The sequence below is a fragment of the Vombatus ursinus genome, unplaced genomic scaffold (assembly GCF_900497805.2).
Source record: "Vombatus ursinus unplaced genomic scaffold, bare-nosed wombat genome assembly UNPS02015404.1, whole genome shotgun sequence".
Taxonomy (NCBI): Eukaryota; Metazoa; Chordata; class Mammalia; order Diprotodontia; family Vombatidae; genus Vombatus; species Vombatus ursinus.
Window position 1 is genome coordinate 2050523 of NW_020955182.1, and position 27010 is coordinate 2077532.

Genomic DNA, 27010 nt, shown 5'->3' on the forward strand with positions numbered 1-27010 from the left:
TCCTTTCCCTGGTCAGAGCTTTCCCATTCCTCGTTCTCTATTGCTGGGGACACGTTATCACTTTTTAGACTGCTGAGTAGCAAGAGCCCAAAGCAGCCTAAATTTCTCCCTGAGTTTGCTGATAATTAAATATTTTGGTTAAAAGACTTTTAGCTTCCTTTGGGAGATTCTATTTATATCGACAGAGAGCTTAATTAAGCAAGATAGGTGACTGGGTCAGTAAGTACTTGAGATTAATACTCTTTACAGTACAGATAAGCAGATTTGGTTGTTTGAGGATGAGAACCACTCAGTTATTTAGGGGCTGTTCTACCTGGAGCTTAAATGGGATCATTGAAGACAAAAAAAAAATACTTTAAGCATTCACTAGGAAGTATAGCCTCAGGCTATAAAAGAGAATTGTTATAAAAGAGAATTGATTAGAAACCTAGCTAATTCCTGGCCTCTAGCTAGAGAGCTGGGGATTGATCTTGAGCTAAGGCTTCTGGCCAAATAAGGCTCAGGCTGAAGAGGGAGGCTCGAGATACAGTTTGTGTTTGATCTTAGTGGAAAAGTTTTTCACTTTCTCTGCCCAGGGTCCCTTTGGCTGGCACTCTGGTGAAGCCTGTGGACTCCTATGGTCACCTTTATTCATAATTAAAGGAATTGCTAAAGTTCAAGTGATGTAATTTTTCCCTGTCCAAGTTCATGGGCCCCCTGAAATCTTTATATGGACTCCTTGGGGGGTCCATGGATCCCTGTCCTAAAGGTGATAGTCACTGCACCATATTGAGAAGAATGACTTGGTCTGACTTATACTTTAGGAAAATCACTTTGGTAGCCTTAGGAGGCAAGGCTGGATATTAAAGAGACTTGAAGCAGGGAGACCAATTAGGATGCAATCTGCAGTAGTACGAGTAAGAAGCGAGTAGGATAAGAAGTGAATAGGTTCTCTGTGAATAGACTGTAGGCAGCAAGCTGGATGCAAGAGACTTTGTGTAGCAGACTTGACCAGACTTTCCCCTCACAAACACCTTCACTAGTCCTAAATTTCCTCATCTTCTCATTCACCCAAGCTTGACTCCTCAGTGTCATCTTTGATTTTTCTATCCTTCACACCCACAGCTTTATGGCCAAGTTGTGCCAGTGCTACCTTCACATGGATTCTTTTCTTGCTGCCTTTCACACTGATACCACTCTGGTTCAGGCCTTCATCACCATACGTCTAGGCTATTATAGACGTATCCTAAATTGTCTCTCTCTATCTCCAGTCTCTCCTCTCTTTAGTCCTTGATACAACTGCCAAAATCATCTTCTTAACACGCAGATCTGACCATTTCATGCCTGTATCATAAAAATAAAAATTCCTTACTCTGGCTTTCAAGGTTAGTCTGACTGCAATGTACTTTTTAGCCATAAGTCTCTCGGGCTCTGTCCAAACTTGTCATTTCCCACTGCAAGCACTTGCATGTGCCTTCAGTCTCCATGCCTGGAAGAGACTTTTCCCATATCTTTGCCTAGGGACATTTCCTCTTTAAGGCCCAGTTTAGGTGCTGCCTCCTCTATAAATGTTTCAGTAATCTCTTTAGCTAAAAGCATCCTTCCTTCTCAGATCTTCCAGGCCATTCTGATATCTTCTCACTAATCAATTAAAATAGTCTAGCTCATACACTAACTCTTTGCATTGTTTCATTCATGAACACCTTATATATAAATCCTCTCCATTTCTTGTATTGTAATAGCCTCTTGACTGGCCTCCCTGACTTCTGTTTCTCCTCTCACCCTTAACACAGGTGTCAAGGTAGTCTTCCTGAAGTAAGCACAGTTCCATTTGCCAGTGTCTCTCTGATCCTCAAAAGTCTTCAGTATTTCTCATCTGCCAGAGAAAAGGTTCTTAAATTTTCATGTCCTGAGCCCCTCTGGCAGTTGGGTAAACAAAGACTGGGGGTCCATTTTCAGAATAACATTTTTTAATGCATAAAGTAAAATATACAAGATTACAAAGAAAACCAAGTGTATTGAGATATAGTTATCAAAGCTGAAAAAGAAAAAAAAAAAAGCAAGTTGCCAGACCCCAGTTTTAAGTACTCTGTCCTAGAAGATAAAATACAAACTCCTTATCTAAGGCATTCTGCAATCTGGCTTTAAAGTCTAAGCCATCAGTAGCTAAATGAAAGAAATGATCCATGTCACTAATAATTAGAGAAATGTAAATTAAATCAACCTCACACCCATCAGATTAGCCAAGTTGACCAAAAAAGGAAAGTGACAAATGTTGGAGGGGCTAGAAAACAGGTCCATTAATGTATTGTTGGTGGAGCTCTGAAATTGGCCCAGCTATTAGTTATTAAATTATTACTAAATTCTCTTATTCAGCAATATCACTGCTAGGATTACACCCCAAAGAGATCAAAGAAAGAGAAGAAGGACATATGTGTACAGAAATATTTATAGCAGCTCTTTTTGTGTATGCAAAGAACTAGAAATCAAGGGAGTGTCCATCAATTGGGGAATAGCTGAACAGATTATAGTATATGAATGTAATGGAATACTATTGTACTACAACAGCATTATAAAGAGAAACATCTTTGAAAGACCTAAGAAACTGATCAACTCAGTGACCTGTTACACTTCCAGAGGATCCGTGATGGAGCATGTTACCCACCTACTGACAGAGAGCTGATAGACTTAGGGTGAAGATCGAGATATGTTCTTTAGATGTGGCCGTTACAGGAGTGGCCGCTGAGGGAATTTGCTGTTTTACTTGACTTCATATTTGTTACAAGGTTTTTGTTTATTTTTTTAATGTGGGAGGGAGTGTGTGGGAAGAGGAGAAATACATTTTTTGTTAATTAAAACAATTTAATCAAAATTTAACAATGCTGGCTTCAACCTATCCATCAGCTTTAATTTTTTACTGCTTAACATTTAACATTTTAATCAAACTGGATTATTAGCATCCTTGATCTTGTCTTACCATCTCCTATCTCTCTGCTTTCCTGCAACTCATTTCTGCAATACTACCTCCTCAACTCCTTTGCCTGTTTCAAATCCTTCTCATACTTGGATGGCTGGTTTAGATGCTGTTTCTTTAATGGAAGTAGAAAGCTGGCTCCCAAAGAGTCTCGCATCTGTGTCAACCCTCAGCCTCTAAGTGCCTGGTGGAGCGAAGGGCCTGCTCTGAAGGCATCTCCCTGGGCTTTCCTCTGTAACTGGGGGAGTAGGAGTTGGGGTAAGGACCTCTAGAGTTCAAAAGGGCTACATTACACCGAGAGCTCACATTTCTATAAGGATTTTAATGTTTACAACAATCTCACAACAACCTAGGAGTCTGGGAATCTAGGGAGCATTATTCCTTTTTTATGTACCAGTTGGTTGAAGTTCAGAAGTGTTAAATAAGTTGCCCACAGTATGTGTGAGAGCCAGGATTGAGGCCAGGTCATGTGGCTCTTAAATCCAGTGTGCTTTTCACCATACACACTGAATCTCATAACATACATACAGCTCATTTTAAGATCATCACCCCCAACCCACCATCTCCCTACAGTTGATCCAATGTGGGAAAACAGTATCTGCCCCAGATTATTGATGGCCTTGGGTGATTTGAATAAACTGACCCAAGGACTTGAGAAAGTTACTAATTCGTGTGCTTTTATGCCTCCTAACCAAATGTGAAATGCCCTTTTGAGTAGGAACCCTCCTCTAGATCTCAGGAGAAGAGGGATGGCAAGATTTATGGTCATCCTAGCTGAAGCCAGAGTTTGTGAAACTCCAGAAGCGTGGACAATGGGAGCTGCTGCTGTTGCTGTTGTCTGTGTGTATATCTAAGTGAGAGTGTATATGTGAGTACGTGCATGCATATTGTATGCATGTGGATATGTGCACATGTGTGCATGCTCTGTGTGTGTGTGTGTGTGTGTGTGTGTGTGTGTGTGTGTGTGTGTGTCTAGAGGCAGACAGGAGCAGTAGTAAAAAGGAAGGTCTTCGATAAGATGCAGTCCCAAAAGGCCCTATGTCATTACATAGCTGATGTCCTGCAGGGAGGGCAAGGAAAATTCCTAAGATATTTTCCCTTGGGACGAATACTGTGCCAATAAGAGAAAGGTTTTTTCTTTTGTATTTTCCTGGCCAAAAGAAGATGGTTTAGCTGAAAAAGAGCCACATCTGGGGCCCCTACAAGATGTAAAAGGAAATGCAGCAGGAGCCAGGCCAGACCAATTCGTGGGAGCAGTAAGGGCCAGCATAGAAGAAGCCATCCTACATAGCACAGCTGCAGAAAGCAGTACCCTTGACCAGTTGATGATAACTACATACAGAGAGGAGCCCTTCTCATATTTGGAACTGTAAGTGACTGGGGATTGAAATAGATCTTTGGGATTAATGGTTACTCCTTCACAGAGCCCTAATTAGAGCAAGGTAACTGGGGCTTTATCCCAGAGCGTTGAAATTTATAGTGCTGTGGCAGCACTCAGTGGTCCTTCCTCAGGTATAAACAACTGAGCTTAGCACTTAGTGAGCAAAAGTTAGTTTAAAGAAGCAGCTAAGCTCCTAGGTTTACACTAACCTGGTATCCCTACTTCAGCTGAATTTGTCTTAAAAAGTTGATTTGATGATTTTTATGCTCTATGTCCTAGGTGCAAAGTTTGTTAGTTGCAAGTATGCTTTCATAGGTTCCTGATTTATTTTCCTCCTTTAAAAACATACCCAAACTCTTTTCTGTTATCAAATTTCCAACTATATCTCAGTCTCCTCTGCTGGTTCATCATCCATATTTATACCTTCTAACTGGGTGTTCCCCAAGGGTATCATAGGCCCATTTCTATTCTCTCACTAAACTCACTGATTTCATCAGTTCCTCTGGGCTTAATTATCCCTATGCAGATGACTCCCAGATCTATGTATACCTTAGGAATTATAGACCAGGTTAGCCCTAGTCTTTCTTCTGAATTCTGGTCAAGTATCTTGAACAGTCTTTTGTATGTTTCAAACAAGATATTCCATAAGCATTCCAAACCAGTATCCCAAACTGAACTTACTCTCTTACCCCACTCTTTTTGTGGGCGGCTTGCCCAGGTTCACAAACTTAGTGTCATCCTTGTCTCTTCAGTCTTTCTCAGCCCCCATACCTGATCAGTTGCCAAATGTTGTTGTTTTTACCGCTTGCAACATGTCCTGTGTCTGCCTCCATCCCAACTAACCTGGCTGCCATCCTAGTTCAGGCCCTCATCCTGTCTTGGCTGGACTTTTTGCAACAGCCTGATTAATTTTCCTGCCTGGAGTCCTTTTCTTTTTCTAATCTACCCTCCACACGACTGCTGAAGTGATTTCCTTCCATTGCACATCTGACCATGTTACTTGCATCCTATTTCTTCAGTGGTCAACTGTGAGCTCCTCTGTTTGTCTTCCCAGCCTAGACCCAGCCTGCTTTTCCACTGTGTGCATCACTTCCCCTTCCTATAGTTTATGATCCAGCTGAATTGGTCTTTTTGTTATTCTTCTGCATGACCCTCTCTGTGCCTGGGTGCTTGCTTTCCTCCATTCCGAGAATATTCTGTTTCCTTCTTGAACTCTTCAGAGTCCCAGGGGCCACCTTCTTTATGAAGTCTGGCCTGTTCCTCTCCCAGCTTCTGACCGTTTGTCTTGTATACAGACTTTATGTATGTGTTGTCTCCCCATTAGAACATAAGCTTCTTGAGAGCAGGGCCTTGATTTTTATCTCTTTATCACTTCCACCTGGCCTGGCCCATTATAGGTACTTAATAAGTGCTGCTTGATTAATTGATTCTTATGTACTTGAAACTGAGGAGTCAGTCTAACAGTGATTATCTAGATTCTAGATTCTAGGGGTTTTCTAGGTAGGGGCATTAGAGGCTTAAGAGTTCAGAGAAATAACAAAGAGCCTGAATGTGTAACTGGGTCCTTCCTGCTGTGGGAGTCTCTGACACAAAGATTACCTACAGAAGCTGTTAAAATTATCTGTTTGTTTCCTGTCTTTTAAAGGTGTTCCTCATTCCCATCTGAGTGCCCTTGTTCTCTTTCTTTTTGTCACCTAGAATATCCTGTCATCTTCTCTGCTCAACTCAGGCCACTTTTTCTGTGAAGCCTTTCTTGGCCACCCCAGCCTGAGGGGCTTTAGGGCAAGCACCTTACACTCTCCCCAGTTTTAATGGCACTCATTGTCTGTTACCTAAACAGCCTTACTTTGTTATCTTATCCCTTCCAGCCTCTCCAAAATAAACAAACAAAAAAGAAACTACAAGATTTAAGCTCCTTTGGGCAAGGACCATGTTTTATACTCCTGTTTATGCCCTAGAGCACCTGCCATGCTACAGTAGGCACTCAAATATTTGTTTATTTGTCTTGTGTTTATTAATACAAATATAGTAGTGTGGAACAAGCCAAACTAGTTATATTTGTGCAGGGTTTGATCATATATTTTATGGTACAAATATGTAACATAAAATTGAACCCTGAGGAAATTAAAAAGAAAAGCCTAGAAATGTGAGATGAGCACTTGGTTGTTAACAGGAATGCCTGTCTTACTGTGGGATTGGGGGCATTAATAGACATGATATCTCAACTAAGGCAGTGAAAAATGTGATTTTAGTGTCCACTAGACATGATGGAATTATTTAAAAGAAGAAAGGAAGCAAAGGTTGCTTTGGATTTAATGTTAGAATTGGTTCTTGAATTCTCTCCCTTCCCTTGATTTCCTGGCAGAGCTGGCCGGTGGGTATCTCATCACGGATAACTTGAAGGCTGGGATTAAAGGGTGTCTCTTGTACAGACAGTTCAATTCAAAGGAGATATTAGAAACATTTCATGGATATTCTGTAAATTCTGCAAAACAGCCTAGAAAAGAATTGAAAAACAAGTTTGAAACCTTTAATGATACAAGCAAAGGGAAACAAGGGAAGTGATGCTGCCAAGAGCAAGCCCCTCCTGGTCATGTAACTGGAACTGATGCACAACACTGCATTTGTCCTCCCTGCTTCAGAGGGATTGCTGGTCTGAACAGCAATTCCATTTGTTGTGGAATTGAGATCTCTACTTTTCCCTATGTTGCAAGCTCTATGGTAATAGAAGAAAGATGGCTGCTAATTGAAACATTCTGGAATTATTCTCGGGCGAGAATACTCTTATCATGATAGGATTTTAATTTCCTGATTGCATTTGAAATTAGTTCTTTCTGAAATGCTTTTCTTGTTTTGAATTGAAATTTTGGCACTCACTTTTTTCCTGATTTCTTTCCCGTAATTATGCCGTGGAAAATAATAGAGCTTTAATTTTTTTTTTAATTATCATAGGATACTTAATTCTATTCTTCATTTTATCATAAAAATGCAATTGATGAAAGGCACTTAGGGCTCTTGGTTAAAAACTGGGTTTTATTTCGTTTGGAATCAATAGGACTTGAGTTTGAATTCTCTGACTTGTTTTTTACCACCTTGAGCATATCACTTAACCCCTCCCAGCCTCTGGTCCTCCTGTGTAAAATGAGAGGGTTGAACTAGGTCATCTCTGAGGTCCCTTCCAGTTGTAAAATCTTGTGATCAGCTCTTTTTTAAGGAGATATTTTCTCATTTTAATGAAAAGTTAAGGGATAAATCACAACAAAGTTTCAGATATTTCAGATAGTTTTTCTAGACCGTTCTGTGAGGTTGAAAAAAAGTGGTTTGGTTTTTTTTGGTTTCTACAGAAGATATTGTCAAAGGCTCTAACTTGTGGAAGTGTTTTTGCACTATAGACAAGGACTAGTCTGAAAAAGGCTAAAATAACTTTACCTTACTTCCGAGAAAAATCTCTCAACTAAAAAGCACGAGGAATCATGGTTGAAAACTCTAGTCCTCAAGATGAGAGCTCTACTACCGTTGTTCTGTTTCATGTTGAAATTTATGAAGTTTATAATGCTAGTTTCCAACAAAATAAAGAATAGGGTGACTCTTAGCCCACTTTATATTTTGGTTGAGTTAGCTTCTTTAAAAAGTCATATTTTTAGGGGCAGCTAGGTGGCACAGTGGATAGAACACCGGCCCTGGAATCAAGAGGACCTGAGTTCAAATCCAGCCTCAGACACATAACACTCACTAGTTGTGTGACTCTGGGCAAGTCACTTAACCCCAATCACCTCACCAAAAAATAAAAAAATCATATTTTTATTGATATCTTTTGTCTTTATGTCATTTGCATTTCCAGGTTATATCCTTGGCCCCACTTTTACCCAGAGAACCATCCTTTGTAACAAAGATTAAAACAGAAAAAGAAAATCAGTCCAGCACAGCCCACTAACATGTAAATCATCTTGCACATGCAATATTTTATACCCACAGTTCCTCATGTCTGCAAAGAGGACTGGAAGGTACATTTTCTCAAGTTTTCTCTTGGGCACGGCTTGGTCATTATAATGAAAGCATTCAGTTTTGAGGCTGGTTATTTTTTTTTTCTCCTTTCCACTTACCTTGTTGTCCTGTTTTGTTTTTCTGATCTGCATTCGTTGCTCTATATTAGTTCCTAAAAGTCTTATCATACTTCCCTGAATTCTTCCAATTTGTTGTTTCTTACTGTACAGTAATCTGTTATATTCTGGTACCACAATTTGTTTAGCCATTCTCCAAAATGATAGGGACCTATTTTGTTTCCAGTTCTTTGTTATTACAAGAAAGAGGGCTACTGTGAAGATTTCAGTGTCCGTTGGATGTTTCTTTTCATCTTTGTCAGCTTTGAATGTCATGCACGGAATAAACTTCCTTCACTTGCTTTATAGGTAGCATTAATTAAAGACAACTCAGCTGGTTAGACTAGGATGAACACTGCCATGGCTTAAGGTTCTTAAAAATACTTTAGATAATCTCTTTTTTACTAGGAGAATTTGGTAAGGGTGGCTGAAAAAGAACAGAAGAATTTTTTTCAACTTTAGTTCACCATGTTCTAGATTACCCTGACCAGTGAGGAGCAAGTATGTCTGCATGGCTTCCCATTTGGCTGGTGAATGCCAGGGAGGCAAACATCGGGGAAGTGCCTTTCTACCTTTTGCCTCCAGAGGCCAAATAGACTGCAAGGCAGCCCTAGTGATGCAAGCGCAGCATCGCCTAAGCAACGAGCCACTGAGTGCTAGACCCCAGGGGCCCTCTAGAGTCTTTTGCCAGACTTTGCCAGTGCCTAGTACACCCTTCTCCATGAAGGGAAAAGATACTTTGGGAAGGATTTTGCTGACTAGGCCATTTTATATGTTTTTCTAACTAGATCAAGAATTAAAAGCAATATTTTCTCAGAAACTGTTGGTAAATATGTTTATGTTGTGTCTCAGTGGTTAAGTAGACTTAAGCAGGGCATTGTAACAGAGAACAACTTATTTAGAGAAAAATAAGTAGGGTTCCAAGATAAATATCAGCTACAGAACAAATAAGAGGATGCATTTTAAATGAGAAGTAACATGACGCTACAAACTGTAAAATTTGACATTCCAATATATTATGAACTAAAAGCACAAGGAAAATAACAGAGACATGTATAATTGAGATTTCTTGTTTACTTAATCCATGCCAGGAGAAGCCAAGAAAGAAGGGAACAAAAAAGCACTGTCTGTATTTGCCATGTATGGCATACATAGCTTTTTAAGGTAAACACATGGGAAAAGTTTCAAACAGCTAGATTTTTGTAAGAAATTGCTATAGGCTGGGCCCATCTGAGGCCCTCTGCTTATTACCGGGGGCACCAGCTCCCTTGTTGAATGCTGCACCCTTGATTTCAAGCTTCTTCTAGTTAAATAAAGCTTCCCAGGTTTTCCAAACTTTGACTCTTGATCACCAAGTGGCTATACTGTTCCTCCCTTTTGTTGTTGCCTCATATCCTGTTCTTCTTCCCTTGTCCCTCACGCTACTGAGGGATCTTGGAATTCAGAAATGATACACAAGATTATAAGTAATCAGAAATACATGGGGAGAACATTTTCTAGTTGAGCCTCCTCTGGCTAGAGCCTTGCTGTGCCCTTTCCCTTTCTGCCCCACCTTCCTCTTATCCATGGATCCTGAATGGATTTGGAATTAGGGAATCCTGGTTAGAATCAGAGCTCTTCTACTTACTTCTTGCTATGTGAGCTTGAGTGAATAACTTTACCTTTTTTCCTTCAACTGTAAAAAGAAGAGGTTGGACTGTTAGATCGCTAAACTCTTGTCTACTTGTGATCCTTAGATTTTTTTTCCTAACTCAGTTCAAAAACCTAGGTTTTTCCCCACTCACTTCCCCCTTCTAAAGGAGGGAAGAGACACGTCCAGCCCTTCCTCCCTCTCCCCTTTTTATCTTACACCTTGTTGTTTGTCCTCTGTTCTCAAAGAGGACTGTGACATCAGGAAGGTGATGCCATGACTTGTATTTCATTGGATTTCAGTGAGGGAGGGCTGTGCAGAATCACCAGCCTTACTCTCTCCTCCAGAGCCATCTGGCTCCAGTCCAGATATAGATCAGGATGACTGGAGATGGTCCCTGATGCAGTGAGAGACCTTGTCTTTCCTAGATCTTAGTTTAACTGAGGCAACACCCATTCAGTAATTAAGGCTAGGTAAGAAATGAGGCAAAGAATGGCCTCTTTTACCTGATTTAAAAAAAAAAAATCAATCTGGTAGGGGAAGACCGTGGAGGTTTCTGGCTGAAAGAGAAAGAATTGCCATTTAAACACACTCTGAGCCTTCGGGCCCCAAAGGATGAAGGCTCGGGCTGGGATCAATCAATGAGAGCCAGAATGATTTGGGTTTAAGGCATGGACTTTAGGAAAGAAATCTAGCCTGTAAACCTCAAGATATCCTTCGAGGTTTCAGCAATCAAAATTTACTCTGAAGCACCTACATAAGTAAGATGTTAATCATTCTTTGCCTGCAAGAGTGGGCTTCTTATGTTTAAAGAGCATTGTTCCTTGGCAAGCCATTCTGATCCCTTATGACTTGAACAGGAAGTCAGATTGTTTAAATTTTTTTTTAAAAGATCCTTACTAATCACTATTCTAAGTAACTAGGTAAAAGTAAAAGGAAATGTGACAAATCCAGTAAATACAAGCAGGTAAAGACATTGTCACCATCATCCAAAAAGCTATATAAACACCCCCAAAAAAGTCACAATGATCCTTCCTTTCTTTTCAGCATTACTAACCATCCTATAGTCATCTTATATGTAATGTGTATGTGGAAACAGCTGTATTTGTAGAGTTTTTAAAATTAAAGACTGGGTAGAAATGTAACATAAGCCAAAGCCCGTTATGCTATTGTCAGTCAAATCTCTGGATAGCAAATTCTCAAGCCTTACCCAGGAGTTGATTTCTTTTAAGTAATAATATTCAGTGGATAATGAAATTGCATGAATACTGATGAATGTGAATTGTCCTTTGGACTAAGTGCTAGAATTTTATGTCCTTTGGACAAAGTGCTAGAATTTTTGTTTACATATTTTGTAGCATTGTGCATATTTACTCATGATTTATGGATGTATAAATAAAAGTTATAATTTAAAATAGTTTTTTTTAAAATGAGGCACAGTTCGAAAAAATTTCCTATAAGGATAGAACCTTTCTACTCAAATCTATTCTGATCTGTCAAAATACTTAATTGCCACTGATGCCTATGCCCAAAGCAGTATATTTTGGTACCAAGTAGTTTTATTTATTGGTAGTTATGATTTTTCTTAAATATGTAATTTGCTTATTTTAATTCATGCTTAGTTATTTAAATTTTGACCTACCTGAGAAGCTTGCCAGACATCTTGTTAAAAGCAAATTCCTGAAAAATTTTAAACAGAAATTTATTTCTCACTGTTTTGGACACTGGTGAAAAGGATCCATTTAAATTTAAATAAATTCTTAAAAAAGGGTTAACCTTTGGTGTGAACATTCTGCCCCAGTACTTTTGTGAAAGGAAAAAATGATACTGGCAGCGTTTGATATTTCTTCATAAGGCACGTAAATGTCTGAGTCACAAATAGGGTGCCTCCATAATGTGTAATTGGTTGGATCTGAGGAAGAGGTGAGAGAACAGTTTACTTTCCACATTACTTTGTTTTAATTCTATTCAGCAGCTTCTTGAGTGAAGCTAAATACAGTGCCTGGCACATAGTTACAGAATAATTGCTTTTTGAATGGAGATTGTCTTTAGGCAAATAGCAATATGAATGGCGCTATTTCCAGAGTAATTTCCAGAGATTGTACAAATAACTAAATTATTATCTTAAATTTAAAATGACAGTGACATATTGAATATCCCAATATGAGTAGTCAGTCAATAAGCATTTATTAGGTGCCTACAGTGTGCCAGGCATTGTGCTAAGGTCTGGGTATATGTGCTTAAAACAAACAAACCACCAGCCTTGAGTTAAAGCATATAATATTTGTGTAAGAATGACTCCTAAAAAGCTTTGAGTCACCTGGCATCCATTTAGTTTACAGGATGCTGAAAGTGAACAAGGTGTAACTTATAGGGAGCCTAAGGAACATTCCCTGTTCCTATGTATGACATCTCCCTCTGTAGACAGTGACAATAGATACATTTGGCTCCCTGTGTTTTTTTGTTTGTTTGTTTGTTTTGGGGTTTTTGTTGTTGTTGTTTTGTTTTTTTGGTGAGGCAATTGGGGTTAAGTGACTTGTCACACAGCTAATGAGTGTTATGTGTCTGAGGCTGGATTTGAACTCAGGTCCTCCTGACTCCAGGGCTGGTGCTGTCTCCACTGCACCACCTAGCTGCCCCCTCCCTGTATTTTCTTACCTTCACAAGACACGTTTTTCTAATACTTTGGTTCTTGTTCTGCTGTACAGTTGAAAGGGACATTAAAGGTAACCTAGTAGCACCTTTTTATATTTTCTTCTACAGGTGGTCGTTCACCTTATTTGTGAACCTAACCAGTGATGGGGAGCTTCATGAGGTTGTCTGTTCTCTTGTCTAACAACTCTGTTAGGAAGTTTATTCTCCTGTCTGCTTCCTCATGATTTCCATTCATATTAGTTATGTTAGGTATATTACAAGGGATTAAGTGAAATAAATCTCATCCCTTAGATAAGGACCTTGGATATCTGCTTCCTTTGAATACCTTGTCTGGTATCAAATCAGAAAGTTTGGGGAACAACAAATTAGTCTGACTACTTTTGAAAAGAGTTTGTAACTGTAAATTGTTGATTCCCTTTGACACCACAGATGGCCTTTTATACTCCAAAGATGTCAAAAGAAGGGGTCGCATATATCTAGATATTCATAACACATTTGGTGTTAGTAAAAAAAAAAAAAAAAAAAGGAACAAAATGAGTGCCCATCAGCAGGAAGTGACAAACTGTGGTGTGTCAATATAATGGAATGTTGTGGAGCCATAAGAGATGATGAATGTGAGAATTCTGATAAATTTGCAAAGACTTGTTTGAACTAGTAAAGAGCAAATTAAGCAGAACCTAGAAAACAACATGCACACTAATATAAAGGAAGACAACACAGTTCATATCAATGAATTAACCAGTTTGGACTCAAAGGGACTGATGATTAAACATGCCTCCCTCTTCCTGGAAGAGAGAGAATAGGTACATGTGGTCAGACGTGGTCAGTGTATCAGTTTGTTTTGCCTAGCTATACTTTATTACAAAGGAGGATTCTATAAGGGTGGAGTTATTGGGAAATCAGGTCAACAAGCATTTATTTTGTGTCTACTTTGTGCCAGGCACTGTGCTAAGCACTGGGGTAACAAAAAAAGGCAAAAAAACCAAAAGACCCTACTCACAGGGAGCCCACAATCTAAGATACATGCAGGGCAAATTGGAGATAAATCTCAGAAGGAAGGCACTATAAGATTAAGGAGGCTGGGAAAACCTTGGAAATGGTAGGACTTGAGACTTGAAGGAAGTGATAGCAATTTTTTTGGAAGCATCAATAATTTCTTTCTTTCTTTCTTTTTGGAAGGCAGTCGGGGTTAAGTGACTCACCCAGGGTCGCACAGTGTGTGAGGCCTGATTTTAACTCAGGTTCCCCTGACACCAAGGCCAGTGCTGTTATCTACTGCATCACCTAGCTGTCCCAGTTAAGAGAGAGTTTGGAATATTTTTCATGTGACTTACATTCTAGACTTTTGACCATCTTTGTTTACCCTTATGAATATGCAGTTTGTCAATAATCCCCTTGGAATGTACTATCCAGAATTCAAAATAATACTCCACGTACTTTGACCAGCACAAAGTAGAATGTGACTTTCGTAATCATGTAAGTCTCGATGTGTTATTTAAGATGTATTTTATATTTGCATATTCAAATCCTTTGCCATCATCCCCACTTACGCAGACTATTATGTTTACAAATAGAAGAGAGAATATGGGACCATGAAAGGGTCAGGAGACTTGGGCTTTAGTCTGATTGCTTCAGCAGGTTGTTCCCCTTCTTTAGGCCTCAGTTTTCTCATCCATAAAATGAGAAAGTTGAAATAGAAAGTCTTCATAGTCTTTCTGGTTCTTTCATGATTTTATTATGTATGTAGAAAAAATGTCAGTCTAAATGTGTCTCTTTCATCAAACATCCCAGAAAAAGCAGAATTTCTGAAACGTTATTTGTTTTTTGGTTGGGCAAATTTGGTTGGGTTAACTCCTAAAGAGCTAGAAGGCCACATGAGCATTCAGTAGTTTCTAATATATTCACATTTTGTTCCATCTTGTCCCAGATGGAAAGATGCCATTCTGACAACCATGGTAGTTTGTCTCCTGTCTGCCAGTGTCAAAGCCTGTCAACTGTAATAATAGGAAGAAAAAAGAAAAAAAAGATTTACTTGGAAAATACATGTTTAAGGAAGACAAAATTTGGCAGTTTTTTAAGGCACTAGAAAAAACATAGTGCTTATAAGTTGGCTGTGGCACATTGTCAATAATGACTTGCACCTGAGAAAAAAGACCTCATTTAAAGACAGTATAACCTATGCGATAAAAGACTGTGAGCTCAGAAGGAGATGCGTGAGGGAGAGAAAACTTGATAGACAGTCCAGGCGTTTCACTGGTGTTCTGGAAATATGAAAAAGAACTTTAAAAAGGCCTCTAAGTACTTGAATATCTTCTCTGGAGGCTCGATAGAAAGACGTGAGCAGGGATTATACAGGATGAGAAAGCATGGCGGAATTTGTCTAAACAGAGATCAGATTGGTTACAATGTCAGTGTGAATATTTAAGGCCTGTTTTGTCATCTGAAACCTTTTTTATAAACCACTCTGCCTTCGTCATGGAGGCAGTGGGAGGTGTGTGTGTATGGGTGTATGTTGGGGGGGGTAGGAGGGAGGTAGAATGCTAGGCTTGGTCTAGATCCTACTGCAGGTCCTTCCTGTGTGACCCGAGGACCTTGATTCTTCATCTGAAAAAACGGAAATAATAAAATGGGGTTGGCACCAAGGGGACCTCAGATGAGATAACATGTACAGAATACTTTGTCAGCTTTGAAGCACTGTATCAAAGGAAGTAGTTATCATTTCTTTAATGATTGCTGATTTGTAGATATAAAAAGGTAAAGTGATCTAGATAATTACTCCAGAATCCTAGGCTCATTGATCTAGAGCTGACCGTGGCCTCGGGGCCAGCTACTCTGACCTCCTTGATTTAAGGATGGGGAAACTGAGGACTAGGGAAGTCGAGTGATTTGTGCCAGGTCACAGAGGTAATAAGCATCAGAGGCAGGATTTGAACCCAGTGTTCTTTCCGCCATACAACACTGCGTCTCTGGAGTTTTTGGAGCAAGTGGAATTAAGATGATTTCTAAAATGTTCATAGATTCTCTGATCTAGCTGTGCTACTCACATTCCTTCCAGACCCACTCTCCTTATCTCTCCCTCACCCTCCTGCACATACCCGCTCACTCAGCTGACTCTTTAATTCAGTCTAGTGTGGCAAATAGCCCTACTTCTTATCCTATGTGATGGTAACTAAGTCTTTCTGTGTTGACAGGATAATGTTAACAAGAGTAGTAATAACTGTGAAGGGCTTAAAAGGTTAAGTGGCTTCTCTGGGCTCACACAGTAAGGACCTGAGGCAATATTTCATCCATTAGTGGAATACCCCAGTAGAGCCGATATACAAGGATGTGGTACTTTATGCAACAAATTCAACTCAGCTACATTTGGTAAGTGCCAGACACTCTCAAAGTAGTGGAGGAATCCAGTGAAAAATGTGAAACAGCCCCTGCCCACGAGGAGCTTACATTCTACTAGGAGGAAGCAACATGGACACATGGATCTACACAATGTAGATGAAGCAAGCACGAAGTAATTTGGAGGGAGGGGAAGAATGCTAGCATTTTGGAAGGACAAAACATGAACAAAGATAAGTAAATGAAAGGTAATTTTTATGGAGAGGAGGGGTTATCAACTATTGAAGGGTTCAGAGAGGCCTTCTGGAGGTGCCTGAACTGAGCCATAAAGGAAGATTGGGATTATGAAAGGCAGAGATGAGGAGGCAATACTATCTATATATGGACAATAGCTTGTACCATCGACAATCTGCCTTCAGAGGCAGATGTGAAAATACTGAGTTCAAAGAACTTATAATACTCCAGTTTAACTGGAATATAGAGTGCATAAAGTAAAATAAGACTAGAAAGGCAAGTTGGAGCAAGATTGTGGAGGGTCTTGGAGTATGTATTTTATCCTAGAGATAATAGGGAGCCATTGATGGTTTTTGAGCAGAGAATGGTCAGGCCTGATCATTAGAAACATTTTGGCATTTGTATGAAGAACGAATAGAAGGGAGAGAGACCACAAAGAGAAGAGACTATAAAGAATATTATGAGAGTCTGTTGAGACAAATTTAGGCTTGTCAGCCCATAGGATCATGGAATTTCAGAGTTGGAAAGGGCCTCAGGAACCATGTTATCTAACCCCAACCTAAAAGCAATTAGTCAAGACCTTTTTGGATCTCACTGGGTCATACATACACAGATCCCAGAAACACTCCGCAGGAGGCCTTCTGTCAAATTGTCTTTGAATCATTAACAATCACTTTTCAGGGCCGGCCATTCAGCCATATTTAATTGTATATAGTCTAGTCCACATCTCTCCATCTGTCCAGTGAGAAGGATAAGTTCCTTCTTTAACTTGTAGTGGGAAAGAGCATTCACTGTATCTGGAGTCATGTGGTCTGGGTTCTAGCAGGGCCTTTAGCTCAGCCTTCTTGGGCAAATCCCAATCTTCCAGAGCTTCAGGTTCCTCATTTGTAAAATGAAGTCATTGGACTGGGTGATTTCTAAGGTCCCTTCTAACTTCGGGATTGCTTGGTCTCTGATGGCTCTCCTAACTCTCTGATCCTATGAGCTCCAAGGTCTCTTCTGCTCAGAAATTACAGGAATTAGAATACAGGAACAAGAAGCCCCACGGTACTCTGCCTTGTTCAGTATTGAACATCTAGAATATTGTGTTCTGTTTTGGATGATACATTTTAGGAAGGATGTTGATAGTGGATAGAAGGATTGTTGATAGAGTGTCCAGAGAAAAGCAATCAAGGTAGTAAAAGGCCTAAAGCTGATGCCTAGTGAAGATTGGTTAAAGGAATTGGTAATGTTTAGTATGAAATAGAGAAGTCCTGGGAGATTGGGGGAAGGATGGGGCAGAATAGCTGTCTCTAGATATTTTAAGGGCTTTCGTGTGCAAGAGAGGCCAGTCTTAGGTGGGCCCCAGAAGGCATTACTTGGAGCAATCGGTTGAAGTTTCAAAGAAGCATGTTTAGGCATGATAATAGGAAAACTTTCTAACAATTAAAGCTATCCAGAAGTTCATTGGACTGCCTTGGAAGGTAGTGGCTTTCCCCCAGTCTGAGGTCTTTAAGAAAAGGTTAGACGGTCACTTGTCAAGCATATTGTAGATGGAATCCTTTTTCAGGTGCAGGTTAGACTACCTGATTTATAGAGGCCCTTCAGTTCTGAAATTCTTTGACTCTATGGTTTTATATGCTAGATTACAAGGTCTTTGAGGGCATGGATTTACTATGGCCTGATCTGCTAAAATCTAAAAAATAAAGTAGTCATTGGAGTAGATAATTAAAATTAAGCACATTAAATGTATGTGTAAGAGACTATACTATTGGCTTAATTAATTTTTATATAAAAATAAGATCTTAGAAGGGTTATATTTAATTTACTATCTTGGTGGGAAACAATAACGGTTTAGTGGAAAGAGCTGTTTAGTGTCAGAAAACATGGTTTCCAAGTTTGACTTTGGTTAAGTCTCTTTTTGTGTGTATTATCAGTAATTGATTAGGATTGCTTAAAATGTTATTTTGACTTAAATAAGTTATGAATAGCAGACAGTGTGAGCACTGGATATGAGGATGTTGCATAAATTATGGGTTAGGAAACAGCATAGCAGAGTGGGAAGAGAGCAGTGGCCGGGGAGCCCCAGGGACCTGGGTTCTGGTCCTCTATCCTTAAGGATCACAGCCTCTCCACATCCTGATCTATTGAATGGGGATAATAACCACTGCCCTGTCTGTCTTATGGGCTATTGGAAAGATTAAATGAAACAATGGAAATGAAAATACTTTTAAAAGTGTACAGGCAAGCAGGGCAAGTTAACTGTTTTCTCTCAGTGGAATATAGGCTCCTGGCGCCTTTTTTTTTTCCTTTTGTTTCTCTTGCATCTGCCTGGCACATACTAGTGCTTGTTGACTTGATTTAAATAGAATTCATTTGATAGAAACAATGTTACAAATGAACAGTTGGTTGAATGATATTACAGCACAGTTTCCTGATGGTACAGTGAGATTTGATCATAATTTATTAGTAACTATTGCAAAATCATATTGGTAGGGAGATTGTTCTGCGAGATGTGCCTTTGAGATGCTGTATAACTTAAGATAATAGTAGTAAATATGTTGTTTATTATTGAGGTTTGATTTAAGGCATCAAGGTGATTTATGATAATTTTGAATATGCAGTATAAACTTAACCAGAACCTTTAAATAACTGTAATTTTTTTTTTCTCTGAACTCCACTTTTACGAGAAAGAGGCACATGACAAGCAGACAAGCTGATAACAGGGATTTAGCCACACAAAGCAACTTCCAGCATATATACTTGGGTCAGTACAGACTTAGCCCAACTCCTGTACCTTCTGCCTCTCTATCGGTATGGTCCTGGGCAATGAGAATTAATGTTCTGAGTGATGATCATAGCAATACCTTACTTTTTCTACAGTTTGTTGTCCTTTCCAGAATGCGTTTCCATTTATCATCTCCTCCAAATGTACAACACTCTCTGCAAGTTAAAGAAGGAATTTATTATCCTTCTCACTGGACTTATAAGGAAATGAAGGTGTGGAGGGAGGGGTAAATCATACATGACCTCACTGGTGGAGCTGGGCCTAGATGTCCATCTCCTGGCTCTCCTTATCATAGCTCTTCTTGCTCTACCTTCTTGTCATCCAAGGCTGCAGCCCTGGGGGAATCTCATTCAGTACTTGGGAAGAGAGTAAATGGAACTGATGGCTTTTTTCTTTTTCCCTTCCCTTTTCCCTTTCTTTCCTTCCCGCCTCCCATCTTCTCCTTCCTTACTTGCTTTGCCCTGATAGTCATTGTTATACCACAGACGCTTTCCTTTAAACCATGCTGCCACTGGACCCTTCTGTAACAGAGAAAAAATATTGAAGTGAAACCATCAGACACAGTCACTATATCTGATGGTTTGTATCCCCCATCACATTCACCACCTCTCTATTGAGAGGAGGCAGTGGGTGTTTTATTATCAGTTCTTGAGAACCTAGACTGGTCTTTACAATTAATTGAACTAATGATTGCTGCAAGATTTTCAAAAGTAGGGATTCAGAGAAAGATTTTTTCCTTAATCCTAATTTAACTATAACAGCATTGTTTTGGTTAACTTACTTTTCAAAAAAAGAGGGAAGGGGATGTATTCCATATTATAGGATCATGAGTTTGACTTTGATTACTATCAAAATTCTAGAACATATTGTAGACACAGCCAATCCTATTTCTTTCTCACCTCTCTCTTTTAGAAATAAATATTAAGAAAGCAGTTTTAAATTATCCTAGTCCAAAGCTTTTGGATTAATGTGAAAGAATGTTTATTAGTCTTTTTATAACTCTCAATTCAGAAAGTGTCCAGCTCTTCTCTTCTTGATTAGTCTAGAAAGGACTCACCTGGAAGTAATTAGGCTGGTGGCAGGACAAGGGAAAGGTCCCCTGATTGATCCAGTTAAGGGTAACAGTAGTCTCTTTCTCCATGCTCTGAAGGGAATTAGAGTGATGGTCAGAGCTGGACATTTCTTGAGTTTACCTTTGATCAGCTAGAAAGGAGCACTCTTGAAGGGACTGATCGAAGAAGGATTGAATGATTTTAGAAACATAGTTCTTCAAGGGTGTTCTGTTTGATGAAGCAAACTCTTGCCTACAACACAGAATATAATACAAAATTTTCTTCTAATTATAAAGGGGTGGGTTATGAGGATTTAGAAAGGAAAGCAGTGATTACTAAGAGCCAATATGAGAACAACTCATGACAGACTAACCGCATTTCCTTTTTTTGACAGGGTTACTAGATCAGGGAATGCCATTAACATAAACTTTGATTTTAACAAGGCATTTGAGGAAGCCTGTGATGACATGCTTGTGGACAATATTGGGGAATATGGGTTAAATGATAGTATATTTAAGTGGAGAGAGGACCTAGTTGAATGATCAGACCAGAAGAGTATTCCTTAATAGGTTGTTGTCAAAGTGAGGGGAATCTTTAGCTGACTGATTCACAGGGATCTGCCTTTGGTTCTGTGGTGGTCAGTATTTCTATCAGTGACTTCAATCAATCAATAAGTATTTATTAAGCCCTTACTATATGTCAAGCACTGTGCTAGGCAGTGAGGACACAAATACAAAGAGTGGAATAATTTGCTGTGAAAGCGCAATCACATTTACTGATGATGCAGAGTTGGGGGATTTAATATGTTGAATAGCAGATCCAAGACCCAAAAAAGATTTCAGCAGTCTAAACTGGTGGGTTGAGTTGAGTAAAATGAGTAAGATGAAATTTAATAGGGATACATATAGAGCCCTACAGTTAGCTTCAAAAAGATCAACTCTACAGGTATGCACTAGGGAAAAGCCTGACTGATATAACATAACAGTAAAATGATCTAGAAGTTTTATCTGAATATGAGTCAGTTGCATGGTAAGCCTAGCAGGTTCAGACCTGTGATTCTGTTGGTGTGGGGAAGTCATAGTGGGAAAATTTTCTGCGCCAGCTCAGCTCCTTTCCAACTGAGCTTTACAGAGTTGTTGAGGGTATTCTCTAGATTAAATGAGGTGTTGAATGACTTGCTTACGGTCACACAGCTGTGGCTGAGATAGGATTAGAACCTAGGTCTTCCTGACTCCAAGACTCCTTCTTAACATGATTTTAGACTGTATTTATAGAGATCACTATCCAGAGCTGAGAGATTATGGTCTTACTGTACTATGTCCTAGTAATACGATCATTAGTACTAGTCAGCATAGTGGAGAAAGGATAGAGCACTTCCAGGTGAGGATGGCCAGATGGTGAGAGAAGTAGAGACCATCTGAGGATCGGTTGGATTGTCTAGTTTAGAGAAGAGAAAGCCTAGGGGGCCTACCTATGTAGGAAAAAAACAAAAACCTACTTTTTTTTTTTAGGATCTTACAGATAGTTAATTTTCATAATACCCATTATGGACCCCATTTGTAGGAGTACTTGCAGTAAAATGACATGGTTATGGTCTGAAACAATAGGTTGTCTTTAAGTCTATTTGAAGGACTTTCATGGGAAAAAAGGGTTAGACTTATTCTGCTTGGCCCTAGGGAGCACAGGGAACAATGGGTAAAAGTTGCGAAGAAGCAAATTCTATCTTAATATAAGGAGCGATTTGCTAAGAATTGGAGCTATCTCAAAGAGGAATGTGCTGTTTTAGGAAGTAGTGGGCTCTCTGTCACTGGATGTCTTAAAGGAGAGGCTGGACCACTCCTTGTAGAGGGTATGTATGGTCTGGTGTTGGACTCGATGTACCCTGGGAGGTTCGTTTCTTCAAACTTGTAAAGTTTGTGATCTATTCCTGAAGCATCTGGTGAATCAAGGTTATACTCCAGTACTCTGAAGATGAGGTAGCCCAGAAAAAATTCTGTTGTGGATTGTCCTCTCAGTCTATTACATTTATAATACAAGTAAAATTTGCTTAAAATTATTGCAAAGGATAGCCTTTCTTGAGGGCTGTGTTTGGGGGGGAGGAATGGGCTGTCACTGTTAGTAACCAGCTTCTGTTTTCTTTGGTTTTTTTTTTGTTTTTTTGCTAGGCAGTGGGGTTAAGTGACTTTCCCAGGGTCACACAGCTAGTGAGTGTTATGTGTCTGAGGCTGAATTTGAACTCAGGTCCTTCTGAATCCAGGGCTGGTGCTCTATCCACTGCACCACCTAGCTGCCCCATCTGTTTTCTTTTGATTTATCTTGGTAGCAGTGAAAGCAGTGAATTTGGTGAGCAGTTGCTCATTGTACATAAGAGTCTGAGCCTTTTTTTTCCCTTGCACCAGAGTGTGTTTACTATCTCCTCTTCCTAGTGCTGCTTGGACCCCAAAGTATCATGCTGCCCAATAGTGTAAGCAATGGGGTGATTGTTTTGTTTGCTCTACCCTAATGATGACTCTGCTCACAATCATGGTATAATGGGAAGAACACTGGATTTGGAATTAGAAGTTGTTATGGTTCAGTTGTGTCTGATACTTCATGACCCCATGGACCATAGCACTCCAGGTCCTTCTGTCTTTCACTGTTTCCCAAAGTCTGTCGGAACTCACGTTCATTGTTTACATGACACTATCTATCCATCTCACTGTCTGCCATCCCATTCTCCTTTTGCCTTCAATCTTTCCCAGAACCAGGGTATTTTCCATCCCATCTTCTCATTATGTGGCCAGAGTATTTAAGCTTCATCTTTAGTATTTTGACCTTCCAGTGAATAATCTGAGTTAATTTCTTCATGTGTTGACTGATTTGATCTCCTTGTGGTCCCAGGGACTCTCAGAAGTTGAAACTGTCGATTTTGTGACGCTATAGTCCAAAAACCATAGCTTTGACTATATGGACCTTTGTTGGCAAGGTAATGTCTCTGTTTTTCAATATACTGTGCAGATTTGCCATAGCTTTCCTTCCAAGGAGCAAATGTCTTTTAATTTCATGGCAGCAGTCACCATGTACCGTGATCTTTGAGCCCAAGAACATAAAATCTGACACTGCTTCCATTTCTTTACCTCTGTTTGCCAGGAAGTGATGGGACTAGTTGCTGAGATCTTAATTTTTTTTAATGTAACCTTCAAGCCAACTTTTACATTCTCCTCTACCACTCTCATCAAGAGGCTTCTTAATTCTTCACTTTCTGCCATCAGAATCATGTCATCTGCATATCTGAGATTGTTGTGAATAGGTTCCTGGCAACCTATTCTGGCTTTTGATTTGTCCAGCCTGGCATTTCTCATCATGTAACTCTGCATGTAAGTTAAATAGATGAGGTGATATACAGCCTTGTCGTATTCCTTTCTCAATCTTCAGCTAATCAGTCGTTCCATCTTTGGTTCTAATTGTTGCTTCCTGGCCAGCATGCAGCTTCCTCAGGAGACAGGTGAGATGACCTGGTGCTCCTTTCAACTGGAAGACTTGACACACTTTGTTGTGATCCACACAGAGGCTTCAGTGTAGTCAAAGCAGCAGAAGTAGATGTGTTTTTCTGGAACTCCCTTGCTTTCTTCATAATCCAGTGAATTTTGGCAATTTGGTCTCTAGTTCCTCTGACTCTTCAAAAACCAGCTGTTCTTAGGGTAATTCTCAGTTCACATATTTCTGAAGCCTAGATTAAAAAATCCTAAGCATAACCTTACTGGTATGTGAAATGAGCTTAATTGTTCAATAATTTGAATGTTCTTTGACATTACCCTTCTTTAGGATTGGAACATAAACTGATCTCTTCCAATCCACTGGCCGCTGTTGAGTTTTCCAAATTTGCTGGCATATTGAGGGTAGCACTTTCTTAATTAATTAATTAATTAATTGACTGATTGATTGATTGGCTAGGCAGTGGGGTTAAGTGACTTGCCTAGGGTCACACAGCTAGTAAGTATAAAGTACCTGAGGCTGGATTTGAACTCAGGTCCTCCTGACTCCAGTGCCAGTGCTGTATCCACTGCGCCACCTAGCTGCTCCCAAGGGTAGCACTTTAACAGCATCATCTTTTAGGACTTTAAGTAGCTCAGCTGGAATTCTGTTATCTCCACTAACTTTATTGTTAGCAATGCTCCCTAAGGCCCACTCGACTTCATTCTTCAGGATGTATGGCTCTAGATCGGTAACCACGCCATTGTGGTTATTGGTGATGTTAAGATCTTTCTTGTATATAGTTGTCTGTATTCTTGCCTCCTTTTAATCTCTTCTACTTCTGTTAAGTCCCTACCATTTTTATCTTTTATCCTGTCCATTTTCACATGAAACATTCCCTTGATATCTCTAATTTTCTCAGAGATTTCGTCATTCCCATTCAATTGTTTTCTTCTGTTTCTTTGCATTGCTCATTTAAGAAAATCTTATCTCTCCTTGCTGTTCTCTGGAATTCTGCGTTCAGTTGGGTATATTTTTCCCTTTTTCTTTCTTTCTTTCCTCAGATATTTGTAAAGCCTCATCAGACAGCCATTTTGCTTTCTTGTTCTTTTTCTCTAGAATGGTTTTTCTTGCTGCCTCCTTTACAGTGTTATGAACCTCTGTCCATAGTTCTTCGCCTACTCTTTCTACCTGATCTAATCCCTTAAATCTATTTGTCACTTCAACTTCATAAGGGATGTTATTTATGTCATAGCTATACTGTCTGAAGGTTTTCCCTACTTTCTTCAATTTAAGGCTTAATTTTGTAAGAAGAAGCTCATGATCTGAGCCACAGTCAGCTCCAAGTCTTGTTGGAACTGACTGTATTGAGCTTCTTCATCTTTGGGTATGAAGTATGTGATGAGTCTGATTTTGATGTTGACCTTCTAGTGATATCCATGCATAGACTCACCATTTGGGTTATAGAAAAAGAGCATTTGCTATGACAGACAGTTGATTATCTTGACAAAACTCCATTAATCTTTGCCCTGCTTCATTTTGTATTCCAAGGCCAAACTTGCATGTTATTCCAATAATTTTTTGGCTTCCTGTTTTAGCATTCCAATCCTGTATGATGAATGTGACATCTTTTTTGGTGTTGTTTCTAGAAGATGTTGTAGGGCTTCATAGAACTGGTCGACTTTGGCCTCTTAGGCATCAGACTTGTATTACTGTGATGTTGAACAATTTGCCTTGGATTGAAACAGATACTCTATCATTTTTGAGATTATACCCCAGAAGTGCTTTTTTCCCCCCCCACAATTTTATTGACCAATGAGAGCTGCTCCATTTCTTCTAAGGGATTCTTGCCTACAGTAGTATATGTAGTGATCACCTGAATTAAATTCCCACATTCCTGTCCATTTGAGTTCACTGACCAAGAGGTTGTTTAATCTTTCCATCATAGATCTTGTGTTCCAGGTTACTGTCCAATACTGATGTTTATAACATCAGACTTTCCTTTTGTCTCCGAGGGCATCCGCCGCTAAGCTTCCTTTTGGCCTTGGCCCAGCCACTTCATAAGGACTGGAGCTACTTGGCGTTGTCCTCTACTCTCCCTTAGTAGTGTGCTGGATGTTTTCTGGCCTAAGGGGCTTATCTTCCTGTGTCATATCTTTTATCATTTTAATGCTGTCCATGGGGTATTCTTGGCAAAGATACTGAAGTGGTTTGCCATTTTCCTATCCAGTGGGTCACCTTTGTCAGAACTGCCCACTGTGACCTGTCTGTCTTGGGTAACTCTACATGGCATAGCTCACAGTTTCATTGAGCTACCTACGAGAGCCCCTCTGATATGACAAGGAGTGGTAGAGGATCCAGGAGGGGTGGAGCCAGAAGACCCGGGTTCAAATCTTGGGTCTTTGTTACATATTAGCTTTGGGAAAGTCATTTCACATCCCTTAGTCTCATTCTTCTCATTTGTAAAGTGAGGGATTTGACATAGATGATTTCTAAGATCCCTTCAAACTCTTAAGTCAGGGGAGGGGAACCTGTGGCCTCGAGGCCATATGTGGCCCCCTAGGTCCTCAAGTGTGGCACTGTGACTGAATTCAAACTTCACAGAACAAACCTCCTTAATTAAGGATTTATTCTTTAAAACTTGGACTCAGTCTAAAGGCTGCACCCAAGGACCTAGAAGGCCACATGTGGCCTTGAGGCTGCAGGTTCCCCACCCTTGCTCTAAGTTGTATGAATTTACATGCCTACCATTTTTCAAGGATCTTACAAATAACTAATTCTCAATAGCACCAATGAAAGGAGATAAGTAATAGTGGCACCGTTTGCAGAGGTGAGACAAATTGCTGTGACTGTTGTTTCAAATAGTAAAAATACAGTTTCCTGTCCTATGGGTAAAATCTGTTTTGGGGGCGTCATCAGTTTTTAGTTTGCCTACTCTTTAGGAATAAAGGAATTCCTAAGAATTTTAGAATCCCTTTATGTTTGAGAATTTCCCAGAAGAATTATACAGTTGAGAGGTTTATTCACAGCAAAATAAGAGGACCTTTATAGGGTATTTACAAGTAGCACTTAGATGCTAAAATTTTGATAATAAAAATCTCTGATAAAAGTGAAAAGCAGCGTCTCTTATCTACTTGACATATTGCCATTCCACAGAGGGCCTAGTGACCCCTAGTGCTCACCTCTGGAAAGTGTCTTAACTCTTTTAAGTGGTACCCTGAAGCTAAATACCTTCCAAAGTGAAAAATTTATGAATAGCTCTTCAAAAAAGCCACAAAGTAGGCCCCCTTTTATCTGGACTTCTGAGTTTGTGTAAATATGGAAATAAGAAGCCCTTCCCCTCATCTTGGTATTATGTAAAACCTAGAAAACTTCTTCCCCCCTCCCCCCCCCCCCCCCCCCCCCCCCCCCACCCCCACTCCCCCTCCCCCCCACCCCTCCCTCACTGACCC

At 39.8% G+C, this 27010-nt stretch overlaps 1 protein-coding gene across 3 annotated transcripts in view; it reads left to right on the forward strand.

Annotated features, from left to right (window-relative positions):
- BBS4 (Bardet-Biedl syndrome 4) overlaps positions 1 to 27010 on the forward strand; it is a 79497-nt gene that overhangs the window by 9259 nt on the left and 43228 nt on the right. The window contains exons 3-5 of one of the 3 annotated variants that reach the window (XM_027847407.1): positions 4115 to 4322; positions 7481 to 7483; positions 18956 to 19032. The exons of the other annotated variants lie outside the window; for them this stretch is intronic. Of the exons in view, the coding sequence (XP_027703208.1) occupies positions 4115 to 4322; positions 7481 to 7483; positions 18956 to 19032 (288 nt within the window). The remainder of the gene's footprint in view (positions 1 to 4114; positions 4323 to 7480; positions 7484 to 18955; positions 19033 to 27010) is intronic. 3 annotated transcript variants of the gene reach the window in all.